This window comes from Gorilla gorilla, chromosome 18, assembly GCF_029281585.2.
Source record: "Gorilla gorilla gorilla isolate KB3781 chromosome 18, NHGRI_mGorGor1-v2.1_pri, whole genome shotgun sequence".
NCBI classification, from domain to species: domain Eukaryota; kingdom Metazoa; phylum Chordata; class Mammalia; order Primates; family Hominidae; genus Gorilla; species Gorilla gorilla.
The window spans coordinates 5,392,101-5,415,924 of record NC_073242.2 but is presented as its reverse complement, the minus strand read 5'-3'; the positions used below and the strand labels follow the sequence as shown (position 1 = coordinate 5,415,924).

At 63.7% G+C, this 23,824-nt stretch overlaps 4 protein-coding genes across 12 annotated transcripts; 2 read left to right on the top strand and 2 right to left on the bottom strand.

Annotated features, from left to right (window-relative positions):
* Window positions 1-970: 970 nt before the first annotated feature.
* Window positions 971-6,736, top strand: IGFALS (insulin like growth factor binding protein acid labile subunit). 2 transcript variants are annotated; one of them, XR_010131485.1, is made up of 3 exons: window positions 971-1,365; window positions 1,857-2,100; window positions 4,564-4,706. XR_010131485.1 is itself a non-coding variant. In XM_004056964.5 (2 exons), the coding sequence occupies exons 1-2, from the start codon at window positions 3,293-3,295 to the stop codon at window positions 6,363-6,365; spliced, it is 1,818 nt and encodes a 605-aa protein (XP_004057012.4). In that variant the 5' UTR covers window positions 2,687-3,292; the 3' UTR covers window positions 6,366-6,736. The 2 variants fall into 2 exon arrangements, 1 of the variants encoding a protein (XP_004057012.4); XM_004056964.5 differs by lacking the exons at window positions 971-1,365; window positions 1,857-2,100 and adding an exon at window positions 2,687-3,308 and having other exon boundaries at window positions 4,564-6,736.
* A 1,031-nt stretch (window positions 6,737-7,767) lies between these two features.
* On the bottom strand, window positions 7,768-14,108 carry NUBP2 (NUBP iron-sulfur cluster assembly factor 2, cytosolic). 2 transcript variants are annotated; one of them, XM_004056963.5, is made up of 7 exons: window positions 13,955-14,108; window positions 10,318-10,436; window positions 10,018-10,216; window positions 9,142-9,296; window positions 8,922-9,032; window positions 8,766-8,835; window positions 7,768-8,404 (listed from the first exon to the last, which is right to left on the bottom strand). In XM_004056963.5, the coding sequence occupies exons 1-7, from the start codon at window positions 13,968-13,970 to the stop codon at window positions 8,259-8,261; spliced, it is 816 nt and encodes a 271-aa protein (XP_004057011.1). In that variant the 5' UTR covers window positions 13,971-14,108; the 3' UTR covers window positions 7,768-8,258. The 2 variants fall into 2 exon arrangements, with proteins under 2 accessions (XP_004057011.1, XP_018867382.1); XM_019011837.4 differs by lacking the exon at window positions 13,955-14,108 and adding an exon at window positions 12,922-13,042.
* A 262-nt stretch (window positions 14,109-14,370) lies between these two features.
* SPSB3 (splA/ryanodine receptor domain and SOCS box containing 3) lies at window positions 14,371-20,279 on the top strand. 3 transcript variants are annotated; one of them, XM_004056952.5, is made up of 7 exons: window positions 14,371-14,489; window positions 15,495-15,632; window positions 18,378-18,555; window positions 18,669-18,856; window positions 18,942-19,044; window positions 19,118-19,243; window positions 19,547-20,279. In XM_004056952.5, the coding sequence occupies exons 2-7, from the start codon at window positions 15,507-15,509 to the stop codon at window positions 19,891-19,893; spliced, it is 1,068 nt and encodes a 355-aa protein (XP_004057000.1). In that variant the 5' UTR covers window positions 14,371-14,489; window positions 15,495-15,506; the 3' UTR covers window positions 19,894-20,279. The 3 variants fall into 3 exon arrangements, with proteins under 3 accessions (XP_004057000.1, XP_063555969.1, XP_063555968.1); XM_063699899.1 differs by lacking the exon at window positions 14,371-14,489 and adding an exon at window positions 14,538-14,957; XM_063699898.1 differs by lacking the exon at window positions 14,371-14,489 and adding an exon at window positions 14,987-15,224.
* Window positions 15,798-23,741, bottom strand: EME2 (essential meiotic structure-specific endonuclease subunit 2). Of its 5 annotated transcripts, XM_004056954.4 has the most exons (9): window positions 23,507-23,741; window positions 23,140-23,276; window positions 22,629-22,721; window positions 21,850-21,941; window positions 21,575-21,668; window positions 21,299-21,414; window positions 20,999-21,188; window positions 20,651-20,917; window positions 15,798-18,535 (listed from the first exon to the last, which is right to left on the bottom strand). In XM_004056954.4, exons 1-8 carry the CDS (start codon window positions 23,739-23,741, stop codon window positions 20,747-20,749), a joined length of 1,128 nt encoding a protein of 375 aa, XP_004057002.1. In that variant the 3' UTR covers window positions 15,798-18,535; window positions 20,651-20,746. The 5 variants fall into 5 exon arrangements, with proteins under 5 accessions (XP_004057002.1, XP_055220902.1, XP_063555967.1 ...); XM_055364927.1 differs by having other exon boundaries at window positions 15,798-17,005; window positions 17,739-18,535; window positions 20,999-21,668; XM_063699897.1 differs by lacking the exon at window positions 22,629-22,721.
* Between the last annotated feature and the right edge of the window lie 83 nt (window positions 23,742-23,824).

Here is a 23,824-nt window from a genome sequence, read left to right as displayed (position 1 = left end):
GCAGTGGCTCATGCCTGTAATCCCAGCACTTTGGGAGGCTGAGGTGGGTGGATCACGAGGTCAGGAGATCGAGACCATCCTGGTTAACATGGTGAAACCCCATCTCTACTAAAAATACAAAAAATTAGCCGGGCGTAGTGGTGGGCACCTGTAGTCCCAGCTATTTGGGAGGCTGAGGCAGGAGAATGGCATGAACCTGGGAGGTGGAGCTTGCCGTGAGCCGAGATTGTGCCACTGCACTCCAGCCTGGGTGACAGAGCGAGACTCCATCTCAAACAAACACACAAACAAAAAACAAAAACAACCATCAGGTCTCATGAGACGTACAGTATGGGGAAAACTGCCCCCATGATTGAGTTGTTTCCACCTGTCCCTGCCCTTGACACATGGGAATTATTACAATTCAAGGTGAGATATGGGTGGGGATGTGAGGCCAAACCAAATCATCTTTGTTGTTGGTATCTGAGGAATCAAGCTCAACATTTAAGGGATATCATCTTAATTAAAATTAAGAACTCTTGCCAGCCCAGTGGCTCATGCTTGTAATCCCAGAGCTTTGGGAGGCCAAGGCAGGCAAATCACCTGAGGTCGGGAGTTTGAGACCAGCCTGACTAACATGGAGAAACCCTGTCTCTACTAAAAATACAAAATTAGGGGCTGGGCACGGTGGCTCACGCCTGTGATCCCAGCACTTTGGGAGGCCGAGGCTGGCAAATCACCCGAGGTCAGGAGTTTGAGACCAGCTTGGCCAACATGGTGAAACCCTGTCTCTACTAAAAATACAAAACATTAGCCAGGCGTGGTGGCTCATGCCTGTAATCCCAGCTACTTGGGAGGCTGAGGCAGAAGACTCGCTTGAACCTGGGAGGTGGAGGTTGCAGTCAACGGAGATCACACCACTGGACTCCAGCCCTGGTGACAGAGACTCCATCTCAAAAAATAAATAAAATAAAATAAAAATTAGCCAGGTGTGGTGATTCATGCCTATAATCCCAGCTACTTGGGAGGCTGAGGCAGGAGAACTGCTTGAACCCAGGAGGCAGAGGTTGCAGTGAGCTGAGATCGCACCATTACACTCCAGCCTGGGCAACGAGCAAAACTCCATCTCAAAAAAAAAAAAAAAAAATCTCACCAGAATCCTAACGAGAGGACGGAAAGGCCACACACCTGAGTGTGCGTGCTCAATGCTTTTGTTTTTTCTTGTATCTTGCAAATCAGAAATCAGCCAGCTAACTAGAAAATCGGCAAGAGACCGAAACCAGCAGTGGCTGAGGCCAGACGACCCCGTGGCTGTGTGCCGGACAAGATGCTCGGTCTCCCGGGTGATGGCCACCGTCCATTCGCCACCGGCCTGAGTGTAGACAGGTATGCACCCACAGGATGCAGAGCCACAGGGCTCGGTGGCATTGCTGGAAACAGTGAGAAGGACAGGGACAGATGTATTCCAGGACATGACCTAGACATGGCCTCACCTCCCTCGGGTCCTGTCCTACAGAAAGCCAGGCCCTGTGCGGCCTGAAGACAGGCAGAATGCGGCTCATGGAGGAGCCTGGGAGGCCACCGGCCTTGAGCCGGGAGAGGCCACGGGGAGTGGGGCCATTGGGGGTGGCGGCAGTGATGGGGGCCTCTGGAACTCAATGGGCTGAATGTGTGTGTAGGCCTCTGTGTTACCACAGGAATCAAAGGGGCCTGGAGCCCCCTTACGCGGCTGCCGCAACCCTGGTGAGGCTCTGCCCGCCCGCGACACCCGGCCCCTCCCAAAGGAAGAGAACAGGGACAGATTCTCCCTTCCCACCTGGAATGTGCGGGGCTCCCAGGTGGGGTGTGCGGCCTGACACAGGCCGGGTCCCCCACAGGGACCTCTCCTGAGAGGAGGCCGCCCAGGTCTGCTGGCCTCAGGCCCCAGGCCCCTGCTGAGTCTGCGTTTTCTGCTGAGTAAACGGATCGTGGGTCTTTCTGGGTGTGGACTTTCTCCCCGTGGATCTATAATTTCTCAGAAGAGGAGCCGAGACGCCACCTGGAAAATGATCAATTCTCGATAAAGGGAAGACGATGACAGTGGGCCGGCGGCTTCCCACAGCTCTGCACGGGGCCTGCCAGGTGAGGCCGGAGCTGAGGATGGGGTAGGGCCCTGGAAAGCTGCGGTCTCCCAGAGCCCCGGCTGTGCCCCCGCCTGCACCTCTTCTGGCTGCTTCCCTGCACACTTTCCCACTGCCGAGGGACTGGTGGGCAGGCCCCACTGACAGCCAGGGGAGGGGCCTGCAGGGACCTGGAGGGGAGGGGCTGCACCTGCTCAAGGCCCTGCGGGAGAGAGCGACTGGCTGGGAAGTGGTGTGAGCAGGTGGAGGGGAACCAGGGGCCTCTGGAGGCAGGTGGAGACGGAGCCCAGGGGTGGCCTCGGACATGGCTGGGCACACATTCCTGTGGCCTCTCTGCACACAAGTGGTGACTGTGGGGCGGCCAGGCCCTCACCAGAGCCTTGGGGGACAGCAAGGGGCAGGTGAGGCTTGTCTGAGGCACAAGACCTGGCTCCCATGGCCAGGCCACCCCCACACACTCCCCAAGGATGGCGCAGGGCAAAAGCAAACAGGCGCCTGCAGCCCTGCCAGGCATTCCTAGAAGAGGCTGGGGGCGGGGCAGTAGCCAGACACCAGCGCCCCTGGGGTCACGGGAGAGGCAGGGTGAGCTTGGGCCCTGGACAGCACCGTGGGCCTGAAGCCCAAACGGCAGCTCCCACCCAGGCTGTAGGGAACCCCCGGGAGGGCGGGTGGATGGCTGGCTGGGTGGGGCACGGGGAAGGGGCGGCAGCCCCTTAGCCCCACACGGCTGGCTGCTCAGGCCAGGGGTAGGGTCAAGACCCCAGGAGCTGCCCAAGGAGCCCCCTGCCCGCAACAGGACCTGGTAAAACCCTGGGCTCCCCAAACCTGCCTCGAGCCCCAGCCCCTCCCAGGCTGCTGCAAGGGGTCCCCACCCCAACCTGGCTGCCCAGCCCTCCCCAGTCAGCCCTGCAGGGGGCCCCGGGCACTGGCCGTCAGCCCCCAGGGCCGCATTACGGCTACCTCGGGCCCCGACGGAAGCTCCCTCACCCCCTGCACTGTCTGCACCCCAGGGCTCCGGGCTGATGCCGGCCGCCCGGCACGAGGGGGTTAACAGAGCCAGGGCCAGCTGGGTTGGGCCAGCCAGGTGACAGGCGCGGGCTGCCCCACAGTGGGGAAATCCAGAGGGCAGGGGTGGCCGGCACAGCAGACGTACCCTCCCTCGCTGCCTGCCTGCGGCCTGCCCTGCATGCAGGATGGCCCTGAGGAAAGGTGAGGCCCCCAAGTGCCCCGCCACCCACTCTAGGGGTGGCCAGTCTGTGACCCTGAGCCCACTGGGGAGATGCCGGGGTGGCCCCCAGGGAAGCTCTGGGGGGCTCAGCTCTGGGGGTCTGCGGGGGACTCTGGGGAGCCCACAGTCGGAAATGTGGCTGCTGGGGTTGGCAGGGGGACACAGCTGTGCCTGGCACCAGAGGGTCTCTGTCCCGTCCTCCACCCTAAGGGCGCTGGCAGCGGCACAGGGGAGGAGGGCCAGGTGCAGGCCAGAGCCTTCAGCTCCCAGCACAGCGGCGGGAAGTGCCCCGCACGGCCCGCGTCGTGGGCCCGGCCCAGGCAGGAGACGTTGGCTCACACCCCATTGTCTCTGTGGGGTGACCCCTTGCAGCTTCGGCCACCCCCAAGCCTGAGCGGAGCTCCAGAGCTGGCTCAGGCCACTCCCAACCCATCGTGACAGAAGAGCAGTCTAGGGAGCCCCACCTCGCCCCTGCCACCATCCCAGCGATTCCACACTCTCTGAGGATGGGGGGGCCATACAGTAGAGGTTTTGGGTCATCGCTGCTTGGGAGGCTGCTGGCCGGGTCTGTGGGGCCTGTCCTGAAAGGCAATGTGAGCTTTGGTGGCCGACGGTCCGGGGTTCCTACCTGTCCCCCGACGGCGGTGCCCCGGTCCCCTCCCACCAAGGGGACCCAACCAAGGCCTGGATGCAGGCAGGTGAGACCCCGCTGGGGGGGCCTAACTGGGGCAGGAGGTGCCCCCAGTTAGGGAGCAGGAGGTGCCCAGCTCCCTGTCCAGCCTCTGAGGGCAGTGAGCGAGTGCCCACCAAGACGTGCTCCAGAATATTCTGAAAATGGCCGGACCTTGGCCAATGGCTCAGTTCCCTCCCCTTCCTCTAGGCCAACGTGGCAGACTGGCCTGGCTCAAGCGCCTGCCTTGGGGGTGCGGCTGCCACATGGCCAGACAGCCCGAGACCCAGCCTGGCCGAGCCCACGTGGCCTGCGCACAGCTGGAGAGCCAAGCCCTCAGCGTCTGTGCAGCGGGGCGGGGTGGCCACTCCTCTGTCCCATGGGGTGGGAAGCGCAGTGTCAGCTTTTGAGCCGGAGGACCTGTGGGGCTCACCAGCTTCTTCGCATCTCAGCGGGTGACCTCGAGCCTCAGCTCACACCTGAGCGCCGCTTCCGGCTGTGCTGGTATCAGGATCACTCGGGCAGAGCCCTCCTCGGGCCGCCTCCCCAAGCCTCTCCCCCCGCAGGAGGCCTGGCCCTGGCGCTGCTGCTGCTGTCCTGGGTGGCACTGGGCCCCCGCAGCCTGGAGGGAGCAGACCCCGGAACGCCGGGGGAAGCCGAGGGCCCAGCGTGCCCGGCCGCCTGTGTCTGCAGCTACGATGACGACGCGGATGAGCTCAGCGTCTTCTGCAGCTCCAGGAACCTCACGCGCCTGCCTGACGGAATCCCGGGCGGCACCCAAGCCCTGTGGCTGGACGGCAACAACCTCTCGTCCATCCCCCCGGCAGCCTTCCAGAACCTCTCCAGCCTGGGCTTCCTCAACCTGCAGGGCGGCCAGCTGGGCAGCCTGGAGCCGCAGGCGCTGCTGGGCCTAGAGAACCTGTGCCACCTGCACCTGGAGCGGAACCAGCTGCGCAGCCTGGCACTCGGCACGTTTGCGCACACGCCCGCGCTGGCCTCGCTCGGCCTCAGCAACAACCGTCTGAGCAGGCTGGAGGACGGGCTCTTCGAGGGCCTCGGCAGCCTCTGGGACCTCAACCTTGGCTGGAATAGCCTGGCGGTGCTCCCCGATGCGGCGTTCCGCGGCCTGGGCAGCCTGCGCGAGCTGGTGCTGGCGGGCAACAGGCTGGCCTACCTGCAGCCCGCGCTCTTCAGCGGCCTGGCCGAGCTCCGGGAGCTGGACCTGAGCAGGAACGCGCTGCGGGCCATCAAGGCAAACGTGTTCGTGCAGCTGCCCCGGCTCCAGAAACTCTACCTGGACCGCAACCTCATTGCTGCCGTGGCCCCGGGCGCCTTCCTGGGCCTGAAGGCGCTGCGATGGCTGGACCTGTCCCACAACCGCGTGGCTGGCCTCCTGGAGGACACGTTCCCCGGTCTGCTGGGCCTGCGTGTGCTGCGGCTGTCCCACAACGCCATCGCCAGCCTGCGGCCCCGCACCTTCAAGGACCTGCACTTCCTGGAGGAGCTGCAGCTGGGCCACAACCGCATCCGGCAGCTGGCTGAGCGCAGCTTTGAGGGCCTGGGGCAGCTTGAGGTGCTCACGCTGGACCACAACCAGCTCCAGGAGGTCAAGGCGGGCGCCTTCCTCGGCCTCACCAACGTGGCGGTCATGAACCTCTCTGGGAACTGTCTCCGGAACCTTCCGGAGCAGGTGTTCCGGGGCCTGGGCAAGCTGCACAGCCTGCACCTGGAGGGCAGCTGCCTGGGACGCATCCGCCCGCACACCTTCACCGGCCTTTCGGGGCTCCGCCGACTCTTCCTCAAGGGCAACAGCCTCGTGGGCATTGAGGAGCAGAGCCTGTGGGGGCTGGCGGAGCTGCTGGAGCTCGACCTGACCTCCAACCAGCTCACACACCTGCCCCACCGCCTCTTCCAGGGCCTGGGCAAGCTGGAGTACCTGCTGCTCTCCCGCAACCGCCTGGCAGAGCTGCCGGCGGACGCCCTGGGCCCCCTGCAGCGGGCCTTCTGGCTGGACGTCTCGCACAACCGCCTGGAGGCATTGCCCAACAGCCTCTTGGCGCCACTGGGGCGGCTGCGCTACCTCAGCCTCAGGAACAACTCACTGCGGACCTTCACGCCGCAGCCCCCGGGCCTGGAGCGCCTGTGGCTGGAGGGTAACCCCTGGGACTGTGGCTGCCCTCTCAAGGCGCTGCGGGACTTCGCCCTGCAGAACCCCAGTGCCGTGCCCCGCTTCGTCCGGGCCATCTGTGAGGGGGACGATTGCCAGCCGCCCGCGTACACCTACAACAACATCACCTGTGCCAGCCCGCCCGAGGTCGTGGGGCTCGACCTGCGGGACCTCAGCGAGGCCCACTTTGCTCCCTGCTGACCAGGTCCCCGGACTCAAGCCCCGGACTCAGGCCCTCACCTGGCTCACCTTGTGCCGGGGACAGGTCCTCAGCGTCCTCAGGGGCCTGCGCTGTGCGCTTGCTGGAAGGCGCAAGGGCCTGATGGGGTGGAAGGCATGGCGGCCCCCCCAGCTGTCATCAATTAAAGGCAAAGGCAATCGAATCTAACAGGCACAGTGCGTGACTGCGAACGTGAAACCAGGGAAGGGGCTGGGTGCTCGGCGCGCAGCTGTGGTCTCAGAGCTTTGGGAGGCCGAGGCGGGTGGATCGCTCGAGCCCAGGAGTTCCAGAGACCGTCCTGGGCAACACAAGAGAGACCCCGTCTCTACAAAAAATAAAAAAAATTAGCATAGCATGGTGGCCCATGCCTGTGGTCCTAGGGAGGCCGAGGCAGGAGGACTGCTGGAGCCTGGGAGGTAGAGGCTGCCGTGAGCCAAGACTGCACCACTGCACTCCAGCCTGGGCGGCAGAGCAACACCCTGTCTCAAAAAAACCCACCTGGCTCAGGGGAGGGGAGGATGGTGTTGCCTGGGTACGCCTTGGTCTCCTCACCTCTCCTCCCCGGCTTGGCCACACCCAGGGCCCCCGCCTGGATCCCCCACTACCGCCCTGGCCGACTGCCCCACACCCATGTGTCTTCCTGGTCCCCGTGGCTGCCCCTCGGGCTCCCCCAGAACATCCTCCAGGAATGATAGCACCAACTCGAATCCCCAGGAGCTCTGCGTCTCACCCCTCTTCGAGGCATCGCCCTGAGGACCAGGCAGTGTCCCCGAGGGGTGTGGTCCAGGCAGCCAGGGCGCGGCTGAGGTGGGGTGAGGAGTGAGCGCGGGGCGGGCCGTCCGCCTTGCGTGGGAAGCCGCACCCCCTGCAGATGCCCCGGGCGTTTGTCTCTGCCCCCTGGAGGCACCGGCATCGTCAGCCCAGGTGCGCCTGGTGCCCTCTCACCCACCCAGAGGCCGCCCGGGTTGGTTCCCGGCCCCCACCTCCAGGGTCCTCTGCTGAAGGCTGAGCTTTTCCTTTGGGAAAAATGGCGCGTTCTACTTTCTGGAACGGCTTTCCTTTCAGGTCTCAATGGGAAGAGGTGCAGGGGACCCCTGGGATTGGAACTCCCTTCTCAACCTGACTTCTGGTCTCAGTCCCGGGAGGGGCCCCGTAGTGTCCCAGGGAGGCCATTCTTCCACGGCGAAGGGGCCAGCTCTCAGGTTTATCACAAAATCTCCCCAAATTCCCACCAAATAAGATGCAAACACATCAGCACCTAGGCCCAGGGGCTTGTTGACAACGGGACGAACGAACCTGCCGGCCTGGTCCAGTCCAACCCAGAAACTTACAGAAGCAGGTGCTGTCTGACCCCGAAGGACAGAAGACTCTAGAAACATCAGATTTGTCGCCGCAGCAGCGGACACGTTTAATGGCAGGCGCCTCTACAGTTACAAGACATGCCTGAGGTCAGTTCGCGCCCTTAGGGGGCACTCCCCGAGCTTAACACAGATGACAGCGACCCAGGGCGCTGGAGGCCCGGGGTCACCTGAGGACTGCAAAAGTCCTGCACTCTGCTAACTGTGTGGACACGCGGCTGCCAGGGGCACAGGTGGGAAACATGGATGGGAAGAGAACCCAGGCCGCCCCCGTCTCACAGCTGCAGAGCACGCAGACCACGGCAGAGCACGCAGACCACGGCACTGCAGGCCAACCAGGCAGAGCTGCTGGTGCGACACATCCCGGGGCTGGGCTGGTCGGGGAGACGCTCTCCCGCTGACGCTGCCTGGGCCTGCCCCTGCAGGGCCCGGGAACCGAGCCCAGGCCTCTGTTTCTCTGAGAGGCTGGAGCAGAGCCCTTGGTGGCCCTGGAAAGCGGCTGCAAGGTGGCCTTAGTCAGGGGAGGCACGCGGGCGTCGCGTCCAGAATCTTCTGGGCTATGGAGGTGAGTGCAGCGAAGGCGGGGCTCCCGGGGAACTCCTGGATGAAGTCGTGGCCCTCCTCCAGGGTCCTCAGGAGCGCAGGGTCCAGGGGCACGGAGCCTGCAGGGCACAGTGGAGGCGGTGGCGCCACGTCCGCACCTTCCGCTCCCACCATTGGCTCAGCTGGACGCACCCGAACCACCCATGGCCATAGAGGGGATTGAGGTGCTGCCAGACGATTTCCACCTGCAGACCCGCGGCCCTCCCAGCAGGCTGGGTCCTGCCACCCGAGAGGGCCCTGAGAAGGGCGCGGGTGAATGACCCACAGGTCTCAGCGGCACGGCGTGTGGCCCGAGAAGAGAGGAGGAAACCGCTCCCGTCCCCTCCTCTCCCTTGGGCACTGGGGGCATGGAGGTCAAACCCGCCCAGGGCAGAGATGGAATGGGAGGCCGGGACCCCAGCACCAGCTCGGGACACTCACCTAAGAAGGGCACCCCGGCGAGCTGGGCCAGCTCCTCTCCGCCGCCCCTGGAGAAGACGCTGGTGCACTCCTAGGAGACGGTGGTGAGCCCAGCACTGCCCAAGGCCCCCACCGGCCAGGTGCTGCCTCGCCCCCTCTGCAACCCCCGGGACTCACTGTGCAGTGTGGGCAGGTGAAGCCGCTCATATTCTCCACGATTCCCATCACCCGCAAGCCCGTCTTCCTACAGAAGGTCAGCTCGCGCCTCACGTCCCCCACGGACACCGCCTGCGGGGCAGGAGCCGAGGCCACGGTCAGCTAGGAGCACCGGCAGGGACACCCGCCCAGCCCTCTGGGAAGCCACCCACAGGGACTGGGGAAGACGCCGCAGCGGTACCTGGGGCGTGGTGACCACGAGGGCCCCCAGGGGCTGGTAGGGACGCAGGGCTTCTATGGTGGCCATGTGCTCATCGGAGGTCCCTGGGGGCGTGTCCACCACCAGGTAGTCCAGCTCCCCCCAGGCCACGTCGGACACAAACTGCTTTATCAGCGCTGCAAAGACGGGGCAGACGGGGCGGTCAGGGCAGGGTAGGTCTGCACACGTGGCCCTGCACCACTAAGAACCAGCCAGGTCAGGCCGAGGGGCTGCAGTCCATCAGGTGTCACTTGCCACCAGCTTCCATCACAGGCTCTCGGGAGGCCCTGGCCCGCTGCAGGAGTGCAAAGATGGTGCAGGGGCCATTACAGCATCCCTTTCTGCAGTGTCCAGCCCCTGCCCACAGAGCCCCCGCTGACTCCCCGAGGCCCCAAATCAGAACACGGAACCAGGACCCTCCAGTCGTCTGTACCCACACATGGGAGCACCCACATTCTCCGTGGTGGATGCCCCACTGGTGCACCCAGAGCCTGCGCCTCACTCCCACCAGCCTCTCCCTGCCTTTGGGGGCGTCTAATGCCACCTGCTCCAGAGGCACCAGAACCCCCTCAGCTCTGCCCCTATGACCTGCCACACTGCGGCCTCAGGTCCCTGTATGCCGTGGCCAGGGTCTCAGCAGACCCCACTCCCTCTGACCGGGAGTTGGGGACAGCTGTGTGGCAGCACGGACCCAACTGGAGACACACCGCCAGCCCGAGCCCTGTGCCTGGTCGTGGGTGTCATGTGCAGGTGCCCAGGAACGGGACTGGCTGCCGAAGAGGGACATTTCCACAGGAGAGGCCGGCACCGACGCTAACCCCCTTCACCAGGACAGCGGACGCGCCGCCCGGCCGTTACCGTTTTTCTTGGGGCCTCTCCACACCACGGCCTCGTCCGGCTTCTCCAGCAGGAAGCCCACAGACATGAGCGAGATGCTCTGCTCCCGGTCCAGGAAGACGGGTGCCCAGCCGCGGTCGCACTGGTGCACAGCCCTGCCCTGCGCCCCGAGCATGCGGGGGATACTGGGGCCACACAGGTCCACATCCAGGATTCCCACCTGCAAGGAGCGGCACAGCCTAGGCCAGGGGCACCGCCAGGCCTCCGCCGGGATGCGGGCAGCTGCCCGGGGCTCCGCCCAGTGAGGGGCAGGGCGCTCACCTTCTTGCCTGCATGGCGCAGTGCCAGGGCCAGCTCCGTGGAGATGGTGCTTTTCCCAACGCCCCCCTTTCCTGAGAGGACCAGGATGATGTGCCTGACGCCGGCCAGGTTTCCAGGCTCTGGTCAGAAACATGACAGAGAAGGTCAGGGCTCCTGGTGCCCACTGTGCCCACACACGCAGGGTCACCCACTGCCTCTTGCACCCACGTTCTGAGCGGGGCAGTGGTGAATCGCCAGACCCAGAGGCAGCCCCTGCCCCACTTTGCCCCGTTGTAAAGACCTCCAGGCAGGTCCCCTGCAGCCCCAGACCCAGGGGGGACCCTCTAAGACCACGGCACTCCCTGCACCTGCCTGAGGCGGCGCTGCTGAGAGTGGAAACTGCCCAACTCTCCTCTCGCTGTGTGCAAGGGTGCATGTGTTCCTTCGTGCGCAAGCGTGTGCAAACACACACGTGGGTGACATGATCATGAAACTGCCAGCCCCCTGCTATTTCTAACGGGAACCAAATAGACTCCACTCTTTCCCCAGCCAGTGCACCTGGGCTCGGCAGAGGCAGCAGAGGGCCCAGGGTGGGTGGCAACAACCACGCGTTGTCGCACACCAGCGTCCCCGGCTCTCGGACCCTGCAATGTGCGGTAGGTGAGGGGAGCCGGCTGCTTCCAGCACAGCTCCAGCTCCTCTTCCTTCCAGGGTCCCATCCTGTCCCTGCCACGCGGCAGGGGCTGCTGTGTGCAGATACCTTGGCAAAACCCCTGCATTCTCACCCCAGCGCCACCGCTGAGGCCATGCCCCTTGTCTCCAGCAAGCTGCTCCATCCCCGACAGGTCCTTGGAGGGTGCGTGTGAGGGGCTCAACACATGATGCGTAAAACCTGCCCCCTCCTGATCCGCCTCTCAAGGGCAGGTTCAAAGGCTCCCAAGTCCAAAGCCTCCTGGAGAACCTGGCATGCAGGCGGGTCCTCAGACCTACAGAGGCTGCCTGAGGTCTCCTCCAGGGGACGTGGAAAAGGCAGCCCCAGCCCCACACTCCTGCAAACACAAAGCCCCGAGACCACGGCCTCGTGGTCACCCCTGGGGCAATAAAAGAGGTTCTGACTTAAATTACTTCAACACCAAGAGGTACCGGAAGTGGCCCGTGCAGAGAGGGAGCATGCACTTCTGTAGCTGCCAGGGACTCTGTCAGGCCTGGGTCCTGACTGCCATGCTGCCATCAGTGCTGGCACCAGCGGCAGTGTTAACCTCCAGGGGCTCTCCTCGTTGGCAGAGGTGGGGGAACGGTGCCTGTCTGGTGTGTTGGGCTGAGCACCATGCTAAATGCAGGCCTTAGTGTCAGGAACCGGGACAACAACCCTGAGGGTTCCCCCAAGAACATTTCACTTCTCAGCAAACTGAGGCAGCTCCTAAGCAGATTGTCAGCAAAGCACAGTCAGCATGAGCCTGCCGGGTGGGGCAGTGGGGCTGGAAGTGCAGGAAGGAGGCGAAGCACCATCTCCCCGAGGAAGGCGAGTGCGCTCTCCATGGACAATGAGTCCCGGTCAGCCTTATGGGTTAGCAAATCCAGATCATTCCACGTTCTGGACAAATATATTTTTACAGTAAATGTATATTTTTATTTTGAGAGGGAGTCTCATTCTGTCGCCCAGGCTGGAGTACAGTGGTGCAATCTCGGCTCACTGCAACCTCCGCCTCCTGGGTTCAAGGAATTCTCGTGCTTCAGCCTCCCAAGCCTCAGCTTCCAGAGTAGCTGGGACCACAGGCGTGCGCCACCATGCCCAGCTAATTTTTTTTTTTTTTTTTTCGTAGAGACTGTTTCGCTATGTTGGCCATGCTGGTCTCAAATCTGACCTCAAGTGATCCGCCCGCCTTGGCCTCCCAAAGTGCTGGGATTACAGGCATGAGCCACCTTGCCCAGCCTAGGCCTTTTGAATTTTTATGTGCATATTTTCCCCGTTTAAAGAAAGCTTGGGGCCGGGCGCGGTGTCTCACGCCTGTAATCCCAGCACTTTGGGAGGCCGAGGTGGGTGGATAACCTGAGGTCAGGAGTTCGAGACCAGCCTGGCCAACATGGCGAAACCCTGTCTCTACTAAAAATACAAAAAAATTAGCCAGGCATGGTGGCGTGTGCCTGTTATCCCAGCTATTTGGGAGGCTGAGGCAGGAGAACTGCTTGAACTTGGCAGGTGGAGATTGCAGTGAGCCGTCATCGAGATTGTGCCACTGCACTCCAGCCTGGGCAACGGAGCGAGTCTCCGTCTCCCCCCAACAAAAAAATGAAAGCTTGGACTAGGTGCAGTGACTCACGCCAGTAATCCCAGCACTCTGAGAGGCCAAAGTGGAAGGATCATTTCGGTCCAGGAGGAGTTCCGCACCACTCTCAATAACGTATTCAGACCCCATGTCTACACATTAAAAACTTAGCCAAGCGGGGTGGTGCATCCTGTGGTCCCAGGTGCTCAGGAGGCTGAGGTGGGAGGGTCGCTTGAGCCCAGGAGGTCAAGGCTGCAGTGAGTTATGATCGTGCCACTGCACTTCAGCCTTGGCGACAATTAAGACCCTGTCTCAAAAAAAAAAAAAAACCTTCTATCAATCTCAGTAATATTCTTACTTTGTAGTAAGTCCGTCCTGATAATAAAGACAGGCTTTTCCAGGCTTCTCCTCTGGAATAAGACTCCAGCACTGGGCCAGGCGCGGTGGCTCACGCCTGTAATCCCAGCACTTTGGGAGGCTGAGACGGGCGGATCACGAGGTCAGGAGATGGAGACCATCCCGGCTAACACGGTGAAACCCCGTCTCTACTAAAAATACAAAAAATTAGCCGGGCGTGGTGGCGGGCGCCTGTAGTCCCAGCTACTCGGGAGGCTGCGGCAGGAGAATGGCGTGAACCCGGGAGGCGGAGCTGGCAGTGAGCGGAGATCGCACCACTGCACTCCAGCCTGGGCGACAGAACCAGACTGCGTCTCAAAAACAAACAAAAGACTCCAGCACTCGGTTTCTAATCTGTCAGAGTTGTGCTGCAAGACCTTGCTGTCCGAGGAATGTTTTCCTTTTGGTACCGGACTCGAGGTCTCTTAGAAGATAAACGCGGCTCCCACTACTCAGGAGGGCCCACGGCGCTGATCTGGCGAACGGATCGTCCCCACTGGTGTGAATTCTGTCCCGCGCCACTTACACTTTTCTGAACACTGAGAGCGCCACTTCCACAAAGAACTTAAAAGCATGCGAGATTCTGGCGTCCATCTTACTTTCATGACTGCGCGCGTGTGATTTATTTAGAGACAGGGTCTCGCTCCCGCCCGGGCTGCGGTGCAGTTGCAACCGCGACCTCCAGGATAGCGGGGCCCACAGGCGCCACCGCGCCCGCCTACAACGCGGTGCTCAACAAAGTTAACTTTAAAAGCTCCCCCAACTCCACCACTCAGGCCCTCCGAGATCACGGAGCTCCCACATCGAAGCAGGAGCACGCGGGAAACGACCCTGTTTAGAAAATGCCCGCGCCGCGGCCTCTGGCCCGGCCCAGCCACGCCGGCCGTGATGGTCGCACCGGAGGCGCGCGACGCAGCGAGGCCGCCCCGGGAAGGGACGCGGCGGGGCCCCAAGCGAGGCCCTGGCGCGGCTCTGCACCCTAGCCCGCAACTCACCGGCCGCCGCCTCCATCCCGCCGCCGCCAAGAGCTCGCGGCTGCAGTGCGCTTACGCCCGCGGGCCGTCAGCCTCCCAGCTAGAGCGAAGGGCCTTCCAACCAATGGGCAGTGCGTGCCCGCCCGTGGCTCTTCTTGACAGGCCTAATCCTGCTGTCCCAGCCAATCAGCTTGCCGGAGGAGCTCTCGATCCGGTCCCGCAGGTTCCGGCGCAGACGATGACACGGACCTACTTTCCGGTCAACGCGGCCTGCGGTACCACCTCCCACCCGGGTCCAATGTGCGCGCGGGCTTTGTCTCCAACCGCTTGGGAACTGACCAATAGGAACGTTGGATTAGGACTGACAGTTCCTGAAACCTCTCGGCAATAGCTTTGTCACCCGACTCCCGCCCCCTCTCCCGAAGCTCCGAGACAGGTGTGCCCGCCCCTCGCCGCCGGAGCCAATGGGCGCAGGGGGCGGGGATTGTTTACGTCTCGCTCCGGGGCGGAAAGTGGGTCAGGGCCGGGCCGGCGGAGCGCGCAGCGGGGGCTGCAGGTGAGCGGCGGGGCACGGGCCGACGTCTCGAGCTCTGGGCGGGCGCGCTGACCTTGCGGGCGCGGCGGTAGCAGCGCGGCCAGGGCGCCGCCTTTGTTCCTCTCCGAGGGCCGCGCCCGAGAGAGGCTTCCCCGGTGCCGCCGACTCCGGAACCCGCGCGCCCGCGGGAGGGGACAGCCAGGCCGGGCTGCCGCCGGGGAGGGCGGCTCCCGCTGCACACGCGCTCGCCTGGGGCTGGGCAGGGTTCGGCGGTCCGGGCGCCGCGATCCGCCCTGGCCTCCCTGGAACCCCACCCGGGGCCCAGCGGGCGTTGCCAGCCGCGAGCCCGGCGCAGGGGTCGGCCCTGGAAGGCTAGGCGGGAACCCCGGAGCTGGCGAGGGAGGTGCCAGGCAGGTGGCCTGGGAAGCGCAGACCTGGCCCTCGCAGCCTTTTGCATTTTATACCATAACAGCGGCCAGCGCTGAGCAGGTTTTAAGATTTGTGTTTCACGAGGAGCCCTGGCGGTAGCGAGCGGAGGGGAAGGCGAGCTGCGCGGCCCAGGAGATGGTGGCGGGAGGAGGATGCAGGCGGGTGCGGCGGTCGGGCCGGGCATGAGGGGAAGGTGTCGGGGAGCGGTCACGGTGCTTCTGGCATGAGGAACTGGGAGGCCGGAGATGCCATTTGTCAAACTGGACGACAGAGGAGGAGCGAGTGGAGGTTTTAGATGCCTGCGGGACAGGCGGGCGGGGCAGCCAGGTTCGTGAGGTGGAGCTGGAGAGAGGGGCTGGGATTCGCATTCCGGAGTCATGGGTGTCTGGGTGGCGCTTCACAGGATCTACCTGGGTTTTATTGAGCTGCTCAGATCCTGGCGTGAGGTACGGGCTCCTGAAGCGTTCTGGAGCCCTGGCTGGGCACCGGTGCGGCCCCTGCAGTCCCCACTTTAAGTGGGTCCGTGGCCCAGCCTGGAAGCTCAGGGCTGGGAGTGCTGTGAGTCTTCCTTTGCCCAGACCCTGTGTTTTCTTCTAGATTCTTTCCACCATGGCCAGACGCCCCCGGAACAGCAGGGCCTGGCACTTCGTCCTGAGTGCAGCCCGCCGAGACGCAGATGCCCGGGCCGTGGCTCTAGCAGGCTCCACTAACTGGGGCTACGACTCTGATGGGCAGGTAGGTCCCAGCGGGCGAGGCGGACGTGGCTGGCCTAAGGTGTGGAGATGCCCTAGGCAGGCAGGCAGGCAGGCATTACCTGAACAGGGAATCAGTCGGAGAAAAAGATGCTTCTGAGGCCAGAGGACCAGTCCAACCCTGGGCCTGTCTCCTGGATGCACCACATTCAGTAAGACTCTTTAATTTGGCAAAGGACACACACAGCCTCAGGGGTGACAGGACCTCAGAACACACTGCATTCTTCACTGTGCTTTCTCCTCTGAAACACATGGTGTATGGAGAGGTTGGCAGTTGCTTTTGGTTCATTCAACAGAAATTCTCCACTATGGGGCTGGGCACTGTGGCTCACACCTATAATCCTAGCACTTTGGGAGGCTGAAGCTGGAGGACCACTTGAGCCCAGGAGTTTGAGACCTGCCTGGGCAACATGGTGAAACGCTGTCTCTACAAAAATTTAAAAAATTTGTCAGGCGTGGTGGCACGTGCCTGTAGTCCCAACGACTCAGGAGGCTGAGCTGGGAGGATTGCTTGAGCCAGGGAGGTCAAGGCTGCAGTGAGCCGTGATCACACCACTGCGTTCCAGCCTGGGTGACAGAGCTAGAGCCTGACTCAAAAAAAAAAAAAAAAAATTCTTTGGTTTACCCAGCCCATTTCTGGAGGTGACCATTGTTAACTTGCTGGTTGTCCTACCAGACGCTGCTTCTGCCAGTACAAACACATACTCTTTGTTCACATATATGTGTGTTAAAAAACAAACAAAAAAACCCTGATCCTTGAAGGTAAAAATTTCTGCACTTGCTCAGGGAGGCTAGGAACCTGAAGGTATTCAGAACAGCTCAGGTGTTTGTCTGTCTGCAGCCCAGGTGATCTGACATGCTTGTGGGCTTTGCAGGCAGAGCTACCTGCACCCATGGCCCCTGACTCCCACCTTGGCAGACCCTGAGGGCAGCTGCCTGGCCTGATGGGGCGCAGTGAGGCTGGGAGGGGTGGGGGTCCCTGTGGGGGGTGATTTCCCAGTCAGTTTCCTGAGATCTCCCTCCGACCAGAGCAGGAGTGTGGCTGCGCCTCCCTGCCCCACTTCCAGCTGCCACAGGTCATGTGCCCTGGAGCAGTCTCTCCTGGCCTCGCAGGGTCATGGCTGTGGGATGCGGGCGTGTCCACAGGCCAGGCCAGTGTCTGACACACGCATGCTGCTTGTCCTCTGTCACCATGGGCCGTGTCCTTCCGGGGCGGCTGCTTGTGTGACCTGGTGCTGCTCTCTGCTGTCACAGCTCCCCTGCGCTGCTGTTCCGGCTCAGCCAGGTGTCCTGGGAGGGGTGGGCTCCTCTCCCAGTCCGAGTGAGGACTCCCTAAGCCCGGTGGGTCCATTAGGCCTTGGGGGAAAATTGGGAAACAGGGTCCTTACCCACCGGGTGGGGGCCGTCCTGGGGTCTCCTGGAGCTCCCTGCTTCAGCCAGGGAGAGGCCCCCACCTGCCTTCCCGCCCGCCTCCAGCTCCTGCAGGTCACATGCCTGAGCCTGACAGGCTCGTGGCTGTGGGATGCAGGCGTGCCTGCGGGCTCGGCAGTGTTCGACACATGTGCTGCTTGTCCTGTGTCACCAAATGGGCCTGCAGTGTGTTGTGAGCAGGAGGTAGGCAGTGGCATTCAGTCTTTCTCCTTCTCCAGGGAACCCGGCCCTGGGCCTGCAGTGCAAGTGCTCAGTTCTGTGCCCGGGCTCCTGACTCAGGGGGTCTACCCTGGCTCTGGGGACCCGTACTTCTAGGCAGTGGGGTAGAGTTGTCTGGGCCTGCCTTGTCTGTGGGGTGGGGCCATCCCCTCCAGAGAGGACAGTGTCCTGCCCTGAAGCTGGCTTTGGATAGGTCCACGTTCACCTGGTAGCTGGTGGCGCCCATGTCATGGTCCCCTGTGGCTTCTCCTGGGGATCACATCACCTCTCTGGACCAGCCCTCAACCCTCACTGTCACAAGGCCTCTGCCACAAGCCCCCCACGACCACTTAGCACTCTCCCTGCTGACCCCCCGGTCCATTCAGCCCCTGGGTGGCCCCCACACAGCCTGTGACAGGGAGGAGGCTGGGAGGGGCACTGCCTCCCACAAGGAGCTCACATTATGGTGGGAAGAGGCCAAGAATCAGGACCAAGGAGAACTTCAGTGAAGCAAAAGAAGAAAAATGGAACAGGGGTGAAGGGGCTGGAGAAGCCTCAGGGAGGTGACAGCTGAAACCTGCACCAGGAGGGGCGGGGCCTGTAGTGGGCACTGGGCAGTAGGACCCTGTGGTGAGCCAGGTCTGCTCAGGTAACAGGAAGGTCGTTGGGCCACAGTGTGGTGGGGACTGCCCTGAGGCCAGGTGGCTGCAGCTGGGCCTGGTGTGGGGGTGGTGGCCTTGCCTGGGGGCCCCTGCAGGGCTGGCCTAGCAGGGAAGGTGTCCACACCATCTCAGCTCTGGGCAGGTGGGGTGGACCTGGGGCTTATCCACCATCTAGAAACCACTTGGAGGCCAGGCAGCCTTGGCTACTGCTTAGTGGCTGGGCCTCCAGGGCCCTCCTGGTCATGCAGAATGGGGCAGAGCCAGAGCCCGTTGGGAAGGAGCCTGGCTGTGCGCTCGGGGTACTGTGAAGTCCCTGGAGGCCTGGACCCCCATCCTTTCCTGGGTGGGTCAGGGACAGGGTGGGACAGGGACAGAGGGCAAGGGTGAGAGGGTAGAGAGCGGGCAACAGGTAGGAACAGCCGGCTCTTCTCTCCCAGCACAGCGACTCGGACTCCGACCCCGAGTACTCCATGCTGCCGCCATCCATCCCCAGTGCGGTGCCCGTGACCGGCGAGTCCTTCTGTGACTGTGCTGGGCAGAGCGAGGCCTCCTTCTGTAGCAGCCTGCACTCGGCCCACCGGGGCAAGGACTGCCGCTGCGGAGAGGAAGACGAGTGTGAGCGTGGGGCCCAGCCCCTGCTGGGACTGCACTGCGGGCGGGCCTGGGGGCAGGCAGGGCAGAGCCCCATGGAGCTCTCAGGGCTGCCCCAGCCTGGGCCTCTCTTGCAGATTTCGACTGGGTCTGGGATGACTTGAATAAGTCATCAGCCACCCTGCTGAGCTGTGACAACCGTAAGGTCAGCTTCCACATGGAGTACAGCTGCGGCACAGCGGCCATCCGGGGCACCAAGGAGCTGGGGGAGGGCCAGCACTTCTGGGAGATCAAGATGACCTCTCCCGTCTACGGCACCGACATGGTAAGTTGCTTCGGCCCAGGGTGCTTCTGGGGAACCTGGCTCTGGCAGCCCAGCCCCGCGCCCTCTGCCTGGCCCCCGTTCCTAGATGGTGGGCATCGGGACGTCGGACGTGGACCTGGACAAATACCGCCACACGTTCTGCAGCCTGCTGGGCAGGGATGAGGACAGCTGGGGCCTCTCCTACACGGGTGCGTGAGGCCCAGGGTGGGGCGGGGCCGAGCCTGGAGCTCCCGGGCTCACTGCGACCCTGGCTGCCCCCAGGCCTCCTCCACCACAAGGGCGACAAGACCAGCTTCTCGTCGCGGTTCGGCCAGGGCTCCATCATTGGCGTGCACCTGGACACGTGGCACGGCACGCTCACCTTTTTCAAGAACAGGAAGTGCATAGGTGAGGCTGCCACAGGACTTGAGCTCCTCTCAGCTGTCACCCTGAGGGAGGCGGCCACCGCGCCCCAGCCCAGTGGACACTGAGGTTTTCTGAAAGGGTTCCTCCCAGAAGCCTGAGGCCCCAGGGTCCCAGGGGGTGGGACAGTGAGGCCAGGCTGGAGTGGCAGGGCCAGCGCGTGCACCCTGCCTTGCCTCAGCCGTGCCAGCTGCCCACCCGGGTGACTGTAGCGTGAGGTCTGAGGGGCTGCGCCCAGTAGCTGGCCCCTTCCCTGCCTGGGGTTCAGGCTGGGCCCCTCCCTTCCAGGTGTGGCAGCCACCAAGCTGCAGAACAAGAGATTCTACCCGATGGTGTGCTCCACGGCGGCCCGGAGCAGCATGAAGGTCACCCGCTCCTGCGCCAGCGCCACCTCCCTCCAGTACCTGTGCTGCCACCGCCTGCGCCAGCTGCGGCCAGACTCGGGAGACACGCTGGAGGGTCTGCCGCTGCCGCCGGGCCTCAAGCAGGTGCTACACAACAAGCTGGGCTGGGTCCTGAGCATGAGTTGCAGCCGCCGCAAGGCTCCAGTGTCTGATCCCCAGGCAGCGACCTCGGCCCACCCCAGCAGTCGCGAGCCTCGGCCCTGCCAGAGGAAGCGCTGCCGCCGGACCTGACTGACTTCCCAGTGGAACTGCCTTCTCGGGCTGGGACGGCCCCTTTCCTCTGTCCCTTCCTCCTCTGTCCCTTCCTTCCAGCCACACTCCAGGGCGGAGCTGGATGAGGCCCGTCCGGAGGGAGTCATCTCTTGCTCCCGAGGCTGGAACAGTCCTTTCTCGGGGGGGCTCTAGGGCCCCTCTGCTGCTGTGCTGGGTGGGGAAGCGGCTGCCCTGAGCCCCACGTCTTGTGGGAGGCTGCGAGGACGAGAGCCTGGCTGGAGGCCGCGTTGCTGTTCCCACAGGGCCTCGGTTTTTCCTGACTTGCTCTGCATGCTGTCAGCGGCTGCCCCACCGTCATAGACTTAAAGGACTGCAATAAACGTAGAGTTCATGTCTAACACCCACATGGCGTGAGCTGAAACGTATCCGTGCAGAGGCCAGGCTTGCGAGCATCCTGGGCCTTCTCCCAGGCCTCACTGCCCCTCCACATCCTTGGGAGTCCCTTACTGCTTCTGGCTGAGGGTGCCACCCCCCAAGCCTCCAGGTGGCAGTGGGGCCCTGGTGCTGCCTTCTGGTCCCTGCCAAGTGTGCGTGTGTGGGGGGCACACAGCCCTGCTGCTGAGCTCCCCTGTGGCCTACGTGTTCAGGACTCAGCACAGGAACCGCCAGCCATCTGCCAGCCAGAAGCCCCTCTTCTCCTCCCAGCTACCTAAAACTTCTCCTGCAACCACCCACCCTCCCCCTGAGGTCAGACCTGCTCAGCCAGAGAACCCACCCAGGCTGAGGGTCCACATGTGGCTGGGGTCCTCCCCCACTGCCCAGGGTGTCTGGTCCCCAAGGCTGCATGCTGTCCTGGTGGTCCCACTTGTGGTCAGGAGCCCAGGTCCAGCAGGAGATCAGGGTTGGCTGTGGTCAGGAAGAGGCAGATGCGGCGGGAGAGGTCAGGCCCCACCCTGCGGGGACGCGCGCCTTCACTGGGCAGCACAGGAAGGTCGGCTAGGAGTCCCATGCGCTCCTGCTCCGTGCTGCAGGCCTCAAGCGCCTAGGAGCAGGCAAAGGCATGAGAGGGCGCCTGGGGACGGGACTTCTGCACTTGGAGGGCTTCGAGGAGGCAGGGGCCCACCTGCTGCAGAAGGCGGGGCGAGGGGAAGGCTGTGACAACCGCATCAGCCACGGCTGGGCTGACCCGACTGAACTGCCTGATCTGCCTCCGCCAGGCCGCCTGCAGCCCTGTGCCGTCTCTTGCCACTGGCTCGCCGGCTGCCCAGCGCCCTGCTGTGCAGAAGGAGAAAGCCTGGGATTCTCGGTACTGCCTGGGGACAGGGAGAAGCCTTTTAGAACCTCGTGAGCAGCTCCCCAAAGGCCGGGGAGGCACCACCACCTTGAGGTGATCCTGCCCCCCTTCAGCCTTGGCATCACGCACTTGAGGGGATACTGGGCGAGAGCCTTGGTAATGGCGCACACGTGCCGACTCAGCTCCTGCCAAGAGGCCACCAGTAGCACGTCCAGGTTTGCCCAGAGCTGCAGGAGTACCAGGGCCTGGGGAGGAGGCAAGCTGGTGGGCACGAGCCAGAGGAAGGCTACCCGGGACACACAGCTGATAGCTGCCCCATGTACCATGCTGGGAACCAAACCCAGCCAGCAGCCCAATCACTGGGACCCAGGCCACCTGACTCACCCAGCTCAGACAGGCCCTCACCTCTTCCACCTCCGGCCAGCTGACGGCCACCTCGGCACCGGCCACCTTCGGGCTCTCTGGCTGCTGTGTCCCCCGGGAAACGTGCTGGCGAGACCTGAGCAGAGGTGACCGTTCCTCCCCGCTCCCCATGGGGCCTGCCCTGCCCGAGCTTGGCCTCTGCCAGAGCCCACCTGGGGAAGTGGGATCAGCTGTGCCACAGCAACACCAGAAGTGTGCCCACCTCCCCGAACCCCCGTCCCAGCCAGCCCTGCTGTGGGCATGAGAGTGAGCGGTACCACAGGTAGGCATCCAGCCCGATGACAGCCAGGTGGGGCCGGGCGGTGGTCTCGGGGGAGATCCAGGGCACCCAGCGGGTTGGGCCAGAGATCTGAAGATGAGAACGTGTGGCACAGTTGTTCACAGGAGGCTGCGGCCTACGGCCATGGGCCACCAGGCCACAGCTGGTTTGCAGAACAGCAAGCCTGAAAAAGAGCCAGTGGTGCCGAGAGGAGCCTCTGTTCTGTTACCCCTTCTGAGAAAACCAGCTCTGTGCCTCCCACGAGGCCAAAGAGGGTAAGGAGACCCTGGAGTGGCTGCTCGGGCACATGTCAGTTCCATTGAGCCCCTCATCCCGGTCCACCTCTGTACTCCAGCCTAGCTTTGACCTAGCACAAAGCAGCGGCTTGAGAGACACTGATCCTGGGACACAGGGACCTGGCAGGGGGTCTAGCCTAACCCCACGCTACCTGGCACAACAGCACCTGAGCACTGCTCCTCGCAGGCGGGGCCGGGCTGTCTGCTGTCAGAGGACGAAGCCTGCAGCCTACTGCCCGGACCCTGGCCTCCTGACACTTCTCAGGATCCTCTAGGAGCAGCTGTAGCCTCCGCAGGTGCCCAGGAGCTTTCTCCATCTCACCCTAGAAACCTCTACGGCTTTGGATCAGAGAGGAGTCCTGGCCTGCCCCATGCCCCCTCCAGCCCTGTCTACAAGGGCAGGGACCGGCGGAGCAGGCGCCTCCCGGCTGGGAACCCACCCCTCCTGATTAGAGAGGGAGTACTGCCACCACCCGAGCACCTGGGTCAGTGTGGCGACGCCCTGCAGAAACTCCTCGGGCTCCAGCAGCAGCAGCAATTCCTGTTCACCTGCAGCCCACACTTCAGGAGGCAGCTGTGGGGACATGGGGACGCGCTGCTGCCTGTCTCAACCCCGGGTGCCCCAGGGGCCCTGCCTGGGCAGTCCAGCAGCAAAGCGGTTCGTGGCCCCAGCCAAGCCCAGACCCTGACAGGCCTGCTCTACAGAAGCCCAGTGTTCCCTTTCCTGCCAAGGCCAAGCTCAGGCCAGGTCTCTGTGGCCGGCAGGAATCCTGACCACAGCCTGACTCGGGACAGAACCTTCTCCAGCCAGCTCGGCTCTATACCAGCAGAACGGCTTGGGCACCTCCACTTCCCGTTCTCCATCCTTGCTTTACCCATCCGCGAGACGCGCACGGCCCAGGGCCGCTACCTCAGGGACAGCTCCAGGGCTGAAATCATGGAAGCAAAACAGCCAACTCGGGGCTGGCCCTCGGGAACCCGCGACCACTCACGCTGCGGGGGCAGGGGTCGGGACTCGCTCGGGTCCACCGCAGGCTGCGGGCCGGGCGCTGGGGCTCGATGCGGCACTCGCAGCCCAGGGCCTCCAGGGCCTCCATCAGGACGTCGGCACCGGCGTCTTCCAGGATGGCTGGGACCGGGGGAGAGGAGCGCGGTCACTGCTTCCTTCCACCCTCGCGAGCGCCCTACCTGGGCGGGTGCCCGGACCGGGGAGTCTGCATTCGGCACAAACCCCCGACTGGGAGGCGGGCCCGGCCCCAGGCCCCTCGGCGCGCGCGCCCCGCCCAGTCGGACAGAGGGCGCCGCCTGGCGGAGAAAGGCCTTTCCTACCCCGAGTATCGCCCGTGCCCTCCGCCGCACCTGTGTCCACGCACACCGCGAGGCGCTTCAGGACCTGCTCCGGCCGCAGCAGCCGCAACGCCTCGGCAGCCGCCCTGCGCTCACCCGCTGGGTCCCGGGCTCTCGCGGCGGCCTCCGAGCCGGCGGAGTCCTCAGCGTCGGAGTCTGAGATCTCCCAGGTTGGAGGTCGCCGCTGACCGCTCCCGCCCCGGCCCCGGCAAGAGACCCCCGCCCTCCCGGGTCCAACCCGCGCCATGGCCGGACCGACCTCTTCCTCGTTTCCGGCCGCGACCGAACACTTTAGCCTGGGACACCGGCCTCTTCCGGTGACTTCCGGCC